The sequence below is a fragment of the Lonchura striata genome, chromosome 1, assembly GCF_046129695.1.
Source record: "Lonchura striata isolate bLonStr1 chromosome 1, bLonStr1.mat, whole genome shotgun sequence".
Classification (NCBI taxonomy): domain Eukaryota; kingdom Metazoa; phylum Chordata; class Aves; order Passeriformes; family Estrildidae; genus Lonchura; species Lonchura striata.
The window spans coordinates 157093215-157105544 of record NC_134603.1 but is presented as its reverse complement, the minus strand read 5'-3'; the positions used below and the strand labels follow the sequence as shown (position 1 = coordinate 157105544).

Sequence of the window (12330 nt, the reverse complement as noted above, 5' to 3'; positions counted from 1 at the left end):
AAATCCAAGAATGCAGGACTGGCTGAAGAAGAGGAGAGTACACAGCAGTGTCCAACCAGCAGAAAACTGCCAAGGCAAGATCTAAACTGGAAAAGCTGGCAGCTGAAGAGGGCTGCTGACAGCCTGAGCAGCACTAGATCATAAATCTGTGGTTCCCTACAACTGTTTCTAGCTACAGCTCAATCACCGTGACAAACACTGTAACTGCCACTACAGTTGATAACTCTGAGAAATCCTACATATCACCTACATAATTTCACATACTTTAGACAAATTCATATTTCTCCTAGGATTACAATTCCAGTTTGAGAATCACTGTTTTAAGGCAAGTGTTTCAAAATTAAAATTAAAATTAAAATTAAAAAGCTTTGATAAGAGAAGGAAATGCAGAGATAACCTCTATTGCTGTTACCAATTTTGCAACTACAATAAAATGGAAATACTTAACATTAAGAAAAAACTCAAGTTTATCTAGGTTTAGCCCTATTTTGACAGGTCTGATACTTATATGCTAGGACTACCTATACATGAATTTGGAAAACATCTGTTTTCCAAATTCATGTATAGGTAGTCCTAGAATATAAGTTCTCATCTGATCATTCTCTAGATGTTAACTGGGTAAATGATATTTAAAACATGTTTGCTGAGCCCTAGATGGAAGCAGAATTTTCTGTCTACAGTTTCTGTTGTGCCTCCTACACTCTTCCCTACCCAGACACTGAATATCTCAACAGCACAGCTTACAGCTCGGACCTTGTGCACTTGTTAATTCATAAAGAGTTTGCCACAGCATAAATAACTTCCTGATTTAAGAATTAAGTCAAAGTCTTCAATCACCTTTAAATATGGCCAGATTCCTAACTAGTTTAAAAGAATGGTGTTCAACCCATAACAAGAAGGTAAGACAAATGATTTCTTCTGAGAGTACTGTATATTATGTGCAACACTTTTTGAGAATGAACTCATGATTTAGACTATCCAGGATTCAGTTTCCTTTCTGTCTAGGAGGTGTTAATGGACAACAGAATACTGAACTTTGTTGGGCTGACCCCCATCACTGTGGTACAGACAAGAATGACAGCTTTATGTCATGACAGACATATAACTACAAAACCCTTCATTCTATGGGAATTATTTGAGGAATAGAGTATGAACTACCCGATACAGTCACAAGAACTTAAATAAGACACAAAAATAAATTCTTCACAATGAGAGTGGGCAAAAAAATGTAACAGACTGCCTGACAATGCTGTGAAACCTCCATCCTTGCAGATTTTCAAAACTCAACAAGGCCTTGACAACCCTGTTTTTAACAGAAGGCTGACTAGATAACTTCCAGTTTCCTCCTATCTAAACTATTCCATGATTCCAATGAATAGACTCAGAAAACTTAGAAACAGACCTTTTCAGTGGGATATTAGGAAAAGCAAAGAGCAGAACTTTATCTAATAGAAACAGGAGAAAATATCATCCATTCTTTTCTTACACAAATAATACCTTCTGTATGTAATTCTTCCCACTGTATGTTCTGTTATTCCACAGGTTCCACTTTTGACCAAATTTGAATTGTAAACGTAATGCATACCTTCAGCACACCCCTCTAATCTCTTATTTCCTCATTTTTTATGATTTTAATGCAAAGTTCCCAAGCCAATGTTTATCTATCCTTTATTTATCCCTAGGCTATTATTCCTCTTATTAAAGATTTTCAGAAGCTAAAGCTGGTAACAGCCACAGAATTTTCTCTACCACTTTTCTATGCATGCCGATTCCCAGCTGTTCGCTCTTAGGAGCTCAGCCTAACCCATTCCAAAGCATTTCTGCTAATGGGACTTTTACTCGAAAGGTATTTCCACCATTTAGTACAAGACTTATTTTCTTCCTCTGACACAATCTACACATTTTTCACAACATACCTTCATTGGCCTCTTCAGTGCTTCCTGAATATCCACACGCTTCCGCATAATGGTCTGGTCTAGTTTGCGCTCAAAGGCCAAGAGATCCATGTAGGCCTGGGACTCAGGAACCAGCTCACGGATCTGAGAAGGAAGCAAGGAATATCCAAATATTGGAAGCATGAATCTGCCATGTCCCAGAACAGCAACACCAACACATTCCCAGCCCTTGGACAGGTGTGCCCAGAGGAGTTCTCCCCCGACAGCAGCTCCCAGACATGCGGCAGGTCTCAGCACCATGGGACAGGCACAGACTGAAGAGCAGGAGCACAGAACTGAGCCTAATGCATTCTGGAAGACCCTGCCTGAATCCACAAAGCCTGAATCATGGCTCTTTTCTTCGACTGAGGCTTAGCTACCAATCCAAAGTACAGTGAATTTGTCCTGTTCAAAACTAAAAAAGTGCTGCATCTCCCTAGACTAAAAGTGGGGGGGGGGGGGGGGGGGGGGTGTTCATGATGACATTTCAAAAACAAGTGTCACCCATTGTAAGTAAAAACTGCCACGCAGGATGCCTGCCTTTGTTCGCACATCTTCCTGGCTGAGGTGAAATTGACCTTCATGTCAAAGTTTCAACATGACCAGCTATCAGGTGTCAACTTATGATCCTGCCAACTTTTATTGGTATTTTGATACATCAGTTCTATTGATAAACCCCCTTTTTATTTTCTCTTTTACAAGGAAGTTAGCAAAGGAAGGGATATGAAGTAGGTTGGAAGAAAGACCTAATGAACTGAGCTTAGAAATTATTAAGTATACCCTTAAATGAAAATGTTGGTTCTGAATTTGGAATAACTCATGCAGGAAAACCATAAAAAGATACTGTAAGTAATGAAAATAGATATAATAGATAACCTTTTCTATTTCTACAATAATCACTCTAGCTTTCAATTATTTAACTAAAATATTTAACTGCTATAATAGTCCCACAGGAATTAAAAGTGAGTTGGTATTCATGTTTTGCTTTAGAATCAGTTAGTTACAGTTAAAATTACAGTTTATATCTGGTGTAAGGCACAAACACCTATGTGAGAGACACTAGGCATGCACCTGTTCCCTGTGTTCTGCAAGGACATGAGAACTATAGCATGAGGTCACGCCAATAGCTGGCTCTCCTAGTATTGTGTCTCTGACAAGGCTTCAAAGTTGTTGCCTTTTAGTATCCACAAGAGCCCAAGACAGAGCATTCCAGAACCTCACCAGGCAATGTGGGAAGAAGAACCTCATTTTGCTCGTTTGGAACCTGCCACGAGCAAGTTTCATTTGATGCCATTTCCCTGCACTGCTGGAGCAGCAGTGGGAAGGCATTCCCTAGGCACCTTTGTTATATGTTTTACAGGTTTTTGTCATACCTTTCTTAATAAATTTATTTTCCAGCCTGAAGACAAACAATTTCTCCCTGCTGTATTTAGACAGACTAAGGTTATCAAATAAATATCTCTTTCAACTGACTCTTTTTGTTTTGAGATGGTAGAATACCTGCTCTACTTACAACCAGACTGATACTTTGGAAAAGCAGAAGCCAAAGAGAAAAAATTATTCTCAGCTTTAGCCGAGAAGATTTTTAACTGCTTATATGCTTCTCAAAGTGTTAGTATCAGCAGCATAATAAAAGAAACATGAGCATGAAGAGCAAGCATTACCCTGGAAACATCAAGGAATTGACCGACAGCTTGCAGAGTAAGGGCAGCAAGGCAGTGAGTGCAAATCTTTGGAAACAACAAAACACCCCAATATTTTTTCTCCTGTTCTGCACAGATGAAAAGATTCCTCAGTTCCTTGCCTGAAGAACTTAATGATGTTGTGCTACAGTCAATTAAAAATTCTGGACCGAGAAAGTAGTTTCTGACCTTTAATTCCAAGTTCCATCAGAGTCAGTGTGTGAACCCCCCGGGCACATGGTGAAGCAGGGTGAGGCCTACAGAGTCCTTAGGATACAGCCTATACAACACAGGTGATACAACTTTCTGGCTGGTTCAATGGGTACTAGACCCAGGATCTAATAAAATTTCTAGGAAGTTTGTAGAAACAGAAGAAAACTTAAATAAATATTTTTAATCCACACTTTTACATCTTTTACCATATGAAAGTGAAAGGGCTATTTCCTATTCCATTCCTATAACCAAACTGGATGTTAAATATTATAAGATGCTAAAAAACATAAACACTTTAAAATCAGCCAGAAACAAAACTGCATCTAATTCCTTGAACTGCAAATGGCTCCAGGCTGGGAGAGCACTGGTGAGAAGACTTGTACTTGCTGTGTTTGTATTCTTCTCTGGGGATGTGTTATGGTCACAGCAAAGATGGGATTTTGGGCAAGATTAAAGACTCAGGCCAGTTTTGGCAGCTCTCAGTCTTTTGTTTTCTCATCCTACTATGGGAATAATCTTTTGGAGACATGAGAGTGCCTATGGGATAGGTATCTGTGCAGCCTGCCTAATTCCTTCTCTTGCATGGCTTGCCCTAATGGAAAAGTTCATAGCTCTGTGCAGTTCTGCACTCTTTTAACTAAAGTTCTAACTATAGATGCAAAAAGAGCGTTTCAATACTTAAAATCTCCATTCTGGCTTTTATCTAGAAAGGCCAGAATGAAGAAGTTTCTTGAAGAAACTCCAGAAAGCACCTAGCAGAACCAGCATCTTATCAGCCAAGGTTTTGAACATATGTAGCTATACTTTATCTTAGAATTCCATGGATAACTGGAAGAGATTACTATTAACATTAGTAAGACAGTGTCTTTCTTGAGGCTGGAGTTGTTTATCTTTCTATTATGAAAATTCAAACATTTCAAACTTTTAAAGATTAGTAAAAAGTAATTGTTATTAAATTATGCATTTATATCCTCGATTTCCACAAGATATCAGTGGTGACAAAAAATGGCCAACTTGCAAGTGGGGACAGTGAAGACAGTGTCAAAGGAATGACATGATGGGAGACAGTGGGGGGGACCCACTACACCTGCCTGTAAACAGATGTGCAAGGCTTGTGAGACAGAATCAGAGACCAAGGAACAGCTGCAACACTGCAAATTCTGGGATACAAACAACATCTTTGGATAGCTCCTATGGCTGTCATAGTATGACTGCTTGGAAGGCAATGACAGCAGTCAGCAGGCTGGGGAAAGCCATGAGGAAGCCTTCTGCAAGAAGATGAGAGCAGAAGGAAAGCTAAAGGAAAAAACCCAGCTCCGGGTTTGGTTCTGCCACTCATGTTGAAAGCCACAGAGAAGGCTCCATGGTGTCATTGGCTCCATTGGTCCTGGCTGAGTCCTGAGCCCAGGGCAGGCAGGGCAGTAGGGCTGTGCAGAGGGAGCCTGACAGGCTGCAGAAACAGGAGGGCACTTCAGCGCAGTAAAGCTCAGCCCGGGAAAGCTCTGCTGCTGGCAGAGAATCGCACTGCACAGGGGGACAGGTGGGCATTGCTGGGGTAGGAAACAGGTTGGCAGGAGAGGACTTGGGCACCCTGAGGGACAGACAACAGTGCAGAAGGAGTCTGAGGGGTAAGGCAGCCATAGCCAAGGTCAGCTGCAAAAGGGGCTCTATTAGCACGGGTTTTGCCATCCAGCCCAGGAAAGAGGCTCTTGTTTGCTACTCCATGCTGGTGAAACTGGATCTGGATGGTGGGCACAGGAGCACAGAGATGTGACACCCTGGAGCGAGGCCTGCAGAGGCTCAGTAGGATGTTGGGGGCTGGAGCACAGACCTGCCAGGAGAAGCTGCTAGAGCTTCTCCAGCCTGGAGAAGAAAAGGGAAAAGCAGATCGCGTGGGAGAGTGTGACAGCTATGTGGACTCATGAAGCACAGACAGGGCCAGCCTCCCCGTGGAGTTGCGTGAGATTAGGGTGAGAGGCAACAGAAACTCACTGCAGCAGGGGCAATTCATTCCCTGTAAGAATTGGTTTGTAAAAAAAAAAAACTCTGACAAAACGAACAAAACATGTCAAGGTATCAAAACCTTGGAACAGGCTGCCAAGAAATGCTCTGGATTGTCCATTCTTGGCTGGAGGTATTCAGAACCTGGACAAGGTCCTGAGCAAGCTGATGAAATTTCAACCTGTTTTATACAACAGCTGGCCTGCAAAACTTTCACAGGTCCTTTTGTTGTGCACTTCCAATATCCCAGAAAAAACACAATAAATAAAACTGGATCTATTTCAGGCAGGAACAATTGGAGTTGCATTCTTCACTGTCTAAACAGGACAAACAAAACAGTTTCAGCAATCTTGATTAAGAAAAAAAAAAATCACTAATAAACAGAGATTTGGCAGCTTCTTGAGAATTAGGCTACCCTAGAATTTCTGTCTTTGAGACAGGTAACAAAATCCAAGACCTCTTATTCCCCCAAGTCTGACAAGCTCAATTTGATCCTTAGCCTTTTTTACTACCTATGGCAGATGGACATAACCCACACATTTCACAGGTATTGTTGAGAACCAGATTTTTTACCTTAAGTGGCAGTGACTGAAGTCTGACTTGGGAGCTACTGGACAGTTTCCCCGCTCAGGAACTTTAGCCTATAGATTATTGACAATAGTGTCTCTACCACTGAGGCTTCTATGGTGAAAGAAAGACAGCTAAGGGCTGACACTCCTTATAAATCATGACTGTGCCACCCTACAGCCCCTAAGAGAGAGTGGCTTGAGGAGGATTTCTGACTGACTACCATGGGGCCAGTAACAGTCCAGTAAAATGCCAAAAGCAGTGCATGTTCTTGGTCCTCCACTCTTAGGACCAGGCTAGCCATTGCTGTTGCTAGGTCCCCTCAGAGCCATCCGTCAGCCTGAACAAGGCCAGTTGTCTCACTCTTTCCTCATGTGCTGATCCAGTCATTCAATCAATGACAATCATCCACTGACCTCAGTCCAGTTTGCCATTGTTTTTCTTGAATTTAGGATCCTAAAACTAGACACAGTGCTCTAGCACTGAGCTACCCAGTACAGAGCTAAGAAGGGTAATCAAGTCCCTCAATCTCTTGGCTGTGCTCCTGGCCACAGATCTCTGGATGATGTTAGACACCTCCTGCTCACACAGCTCACTGTCCACCAGTGCCTCCAGGGCCTTTCCAGCAGTGCTGCTTCTCAGCCAGGCAGCCCTCCTCTTTCTCAAGGAAGAACATTTGACCTAGTTGACTTTCATACAGTTCTTGTTGGTTCATTCCTCCAGCATGTCCACAAGCATATAAACTGGTTTTTCCACCCAGAGACTGGTGTCATCTGTAGATTTTCTAAGCAAGCACTGCACTGCCTCCTCCAATGGCGAAGATGCTGGATTGAACGGCTGCTATGATGCACATGACACATCCCTGCAGCACTCTAATGTCACAATCTTCACAGCCAAGAGCAACCATTAGCCACCTTCTCAGCCTCATCATCCGCCCACATGGCTGTCAGCCCATTTCAACCAAAATGTCCCAACCTGAATACAAGACTATTGAGAGAGCAGCCTTGAAAGGAGATTGGCCAGTTCTCTCAGCTCCCCCAGATGCAATCTGTTGGATATCATGGAGTTGTACAGGTCAAGTTTCCTCAACTAATCCCTGGCCCTATCCCGTCCACTGTTGCCTGCTCCTCTTGGATGTGTTCACTGATCACAAGGCATGGAGGCATCATTAATGCAGACTGAATAAAGAAGGCTTTGAGTGCTTCAGACTTATTGTCTCTGCCATCACTGGATCACCCAGCCCACTTAGCATACATTTTCCTTGGTCAGCCTTATTACTAGTCTAATAGTAGAAGCTCTTCTTGTCCTTCATGTCCTTTGAAGATCTCAACTACAGCTGAGCTTTGACTTTGCTGATACCATTCCCTGTATGCCAGGCAATGTTTCTGAACTCCTCCTTTGTAGCCTGTCCCTGCTTCACTTCTTGTACATTGCCTTTTGATGCTGGGACCACCACTGTGATTACCCTGTTCTGGGCTCCTCATAAATCTGCTCATTTTCCTGCATTTAAAACAGGCTGCTCTTAAAGGTCCTTAAAGACCTCCCAGCTTCCTCGAGCCACTTTGCCCTTCAGAGCTGTTTCTCAAGGAATCACACCTATCAGTTCCCTGAATAAGCCAAACTCTGCTTGTCTAAAGTCCAGGGTTTGTACCTGACTACCCTCCTTCCTCATCCCCAGCAAGATCTTTAATTTCTTTATTTCACAGTTGCTATATCCAAGGCTACCACTGATTATCACACCCTTAACCTCTTCTTTTTTACATGAAAGAATGGCAGATCCAGGTGTTCCTCACCTCTGGTTGGCTCAGATGGAGAAAGAGGTGGACAACAGCCATGCAGTGACCAAACCACAGCAGGACAGCTATTATGGCATGGGATCTGTGCAGAGAATTCCACATGGTGGTCAGTGAACAGCAACAGCAAAAATTGACTAAATATTAGTGTAAAGGAAAATGAAGTAGAGAAGATGAAAAGGAAAGGACAGGTGTACAAAACCCTGTCAGCACCGCTAGACAAAAAGTCCTCAGGAATTCAGGGCTGAGTGAGAAGAACAGTAGCCAATACTAAGAGACAAGCAAGCCACTGAAGGAGGGGCAGTTTGCTATTTCAAAGTTGCACTCCACTCAGGAAGTTAAACAAGGAAAAGCAGAGACAGGCACAGCTATGGAGCCAGAATGGTTTTCAGCTGAGATTCTTGCATCTGAATGGGAGTGGTGGATCACATTCACAGCTTCTTGGGAAAAAATGTAATTACTCAATAATAAGAGAAAATAAGACTGACCAGAAGTAATGAGAAGGCAAGGCCTGGAGAAAGAGGTACAGTCTGAGGTGCAGTCATGTGCCCCTACAGATGGTTTGTGGTCTGAGGTCAAAATTGAGGCACAACTGCAAAACCTGGGTCACAAGGGTAACATCAGCTCTAGAGATTTAGGTCCTCAGCCATGAATGAAGATGCCTGTGAACTTCTCCAAAATTGAATGAGGGTTTCAGAAACAGCCAAATGTGAACACAGGAAAGATCCAGAAGTGAGGAAAATAGGGAAGGAAAGAACCTGCTGGACAGAACTGGAGTCAATGTTAAATACACTATAAAAAATACTAGGCCTTGTTATGTTACAGTACGTCAGTTTGAGTGTAACCAAAGTCCTTGTGGTCATTAAAATTGTATTTTAGACAAAAGATATGCAGTCAATGCAATCAACTTGCATTTAAGTAAAGCATTTGACATACAGTCATGAAGGGAACCACTCCTTAAGACTGAAAAGTGGGAGCTGGAGCAAGACCTGGCATAGGAAAAAAGTGTTCTTGTACAAAAAAGGAGAAGTATGCTAAGAAAACTCAGTAATGATACATTTGAGTGTCACTATCATTGCAAGGAAGAGGACAGTACAGAGAATGTAAGGAAGCTCAGAACTGCATAATGGAGATGGGATGATATATAGCATTACAATGCACAGGATCATGCCTCAGGGTCTAAATCCTGCTTTAATATGGGAATTCATCAGTTACATATGACAGAAAGCAGAAATACTTGTATTAGCCAATCACAGAATGACCAGAGGCTGTATCAATGTGGAAAGGCCAATTAAAAAAAAAAAAAAAAGCACAGCAATCTCAATTTGCAGTGCTATTTCCAATAGAGCTAAAAATGCAGGAGCAGCATTCAAGCATGGTGAACACTGGCAACCTGTAATACTATGTATAGTTCTGGTTTCTTGAGAGGTACATTTAAAACGGTTTGAAAGACATTAATTTAACCAGGATTAGATAAAACAAATGACTAAGAGGATTTCAAGAGGGGAGCCTCTCTAACTTGGCAAACTAGAAGTACTTCCCTTGCTGAGCATAGCAAAAAAAAAACCAAAAAAAACAAACCAAGCTGGCAGATCAAAAGTATGTCTCAGGTAAGGAACCTAACTAGTCTTGAAGTGGCAGTTGTGTCATGGCTTCCATGACAGAGGGAACCAGATGCCATGTGCAGCTCTCCAATCCAATCTTCCTATGTGCAAAGTTTGCTGGGTTGAATTTTTCATACAATTACATTCCTGTGAAAGTAAATCCTTCTCAAACAGTTGACCTGGAATGACTCAGTGATCCTGCCCAACCAGCACGATGCTCCAGGACTATGGCATAGGCTTGACCAACAAGATGCTACCTATGCCAACTGCCCAAGTCATTATCATAGTCAGAACAGTAGTGAGGAACAGTGAGAATCCACCTCCTTTCCCACTACTACATAAGATCATTTTTAAGAGTCAAATGTACTTAATATCTTCCCCTCTCCCCTTCAAAGTTCCCGGAAAACATTAACAAGAGTCTGCAAAAAGTCTGTGGGTAACAGATGCTGACTGGCTGGAAAACACTCCAGAGGTAGTTCCAGAAAGCTGGAAGTTTTACCCCATGTTTTACGTGCATTCCACAGCCACCAGTGCACATCTTCCACTTGACAGGACAATGATGTACACAGAATTTCTTCATTCCAGAGATGGTGTAAGGGATTTCTGCCACACTAACTGCAGCCTAACAGTGTACCTTAACCCAGAGAGAGGTCACATCACTGATACCAGTACTGCAGCTGCACTGATAAAAAACCTACTGCAGAAGAGACTTCTAGCAAATGCCTTATTACTCCACCAGTTAAAGCTATTGGCTGGTAGCAACAAAGATACTGAAAAGCTAGAATATTTGGTGACAGCATGGTTCTGAAAGCATCTGTAGAGATTTTTGACACACCTATATAAGGCTTTACCTATTAAAGAATTATCATCGACTTGATAAACAGTCAGTGATCTGCTGGCAAAAAAAGTTTGATTACCTCTTACACCTTTTAATCTTATAAAGGCAACATGCAAAATAAAAAGCAAAAATAAAATAAAAACACTCCCACAACCAACCAACCCAAAACAAAACTAAAAGCATCTTGAAATGGACATATATTTCCAGCAACAGCCTCACTATACAGGATGTATCATTGTGAAAACAGTTTGTGTGGGACAGACAAAACTGACAGTACAAGAAACTTATCTTTCATTATAAAAAAGGTACTAACCACCAGCAGAACAGGAATGAGGCTTCAACATAATTCCCAGGGAGACTGCAAGTGGTTCAAAGGTCTGGGTTTAATGGTAGCTTAGTCCTTTCAAGACAGCAACATAAGATATCTAGTGGCTTACGTATGAAAGGCTCTGCTTTCAGAAAGTGGCAGGAATAACAAGAGAAGAAGTGATAGCATAACATCAGGAGTACCAAAGTGGGCTCACCTCTTTGGATGGCTGGTAGTAGGCACCTGTGAAATCTCACAGAAGTGATTTTGGAGCCTGCCAGCAAGTTTGGGCTCACTTTAGCAGTGGAGCTTGAAAACTTGAAAAGGATATGGAGGAAAAAGATGCCTGTCCAAGGGATTCTGAGCCCAGAAAATGCACCAGCAGTCAAAGCAACTTAGATTAGGATGTTGCAAGGGTATGTATTTTGAAGCCTTTAGGGACCAAGCAGTTTCTTGTGAACTGTACTGAAGAGGGTGAAGAAAAAGAAAAGTATGGGAATAATGAGAGGAGAGCAGAGAGAAATCCCAGTGCTTGGAAAGGAAGTAGAAGATGTAAGCACTGAGGATCAAACATAGGCAGACACCAAAAGCCAGATGCATCCCCAGGGATAAGAGAATTAGTAACTCTCCAGACAATACAGACCCCTCGGACTCTGTTGTTTACACGGGTTCACTTCAACCCTACGGTGACACAACCATAAAAATCATAACCTGGCAGCTCTGCTGGGCCAGAGAGCTGAGCATGAGCCCACCCCTCAGGTACAGCCACACTCTGGGCCAGGTTTTGGGCAGCCTCAAGAAAGGATCAAGAGCCTCGTGGAGACCCGAGGCCCTGGTGCCGAGCTGCCGCCTGGCAGCCCAGCGCCACGGTCCCTCCAGCAAGCGGCAGTGCTGGCTCGGCTAATCCAGGCACGAGGCCGCGCAGGCCGGGCTGCTCCCGCTCCCAGCCCCCAGCCCAGCCCCAGCCTGGCTCTCCAGACTTTCACCCACTGCCTACTTACTTTTTAATTAGATTTTTAAACAAAAAGTCAAAGAATTTTCTAAAATTCCTCTAATTACACTAAGATGCTGAACTGATTGTGAAGGGAATAGGAAATGAAAGCGACTCACCCTCTGAGGGAGAATTTTGTCAGCCATCTTCCTCCTCTTGGCACTGTACATTTTTTAAAGAAAAAAACACGTTACCATGGTGACAGATCTAGGAGTAACGAGGCCACCTGCTAAATTATCCTGACATCTCCACATGCTGGTGCACAGCTGTGCATGCATCAGCAAAAGGGTCTCACCCATGCCCAGGACCTCTCGTACCCCTTCTCTCAGCAGCCTGGGGAGGCAGTTAGGTAAGAACAAATCAGGGCTGTCTGTTATGCATCCTGGAAAGAAGTCTGTAA

The 12330-nt window shown here is 42.7% G+C and overlaps 1 protein-coding gene across 5 annotated transcripts in view; it reads right to left on the bottom strand.

The window, feature by feature from the left end:
- Positions 1–12330, bottom strand: part of SMARCD3 (SWI/SNF related BAF chromatin remodeling complex subunit D3) — a 73325-nt gene that overhangs the window by 23428 nt on the left and 37567 nt on the right. For all 5 annotated transcript variants that reach the window (XM_021539004.2, XM_021539007.2, XM_021539006.2 and 2 more), the window contains 2 exons: positions 12050–12092; positions 1917–2039 (listed from right to left, as the gene is read on the bottom strand). In XM_021539004.2, coding sequence (XP_021394679.1) covers positions 1917–2039; positions 12050–12092 — 166 coding nt within the window. The remainder of the gene's footprint in view (positions 1–1916; positions 2040–12049; positions 12093–12330) is intronic.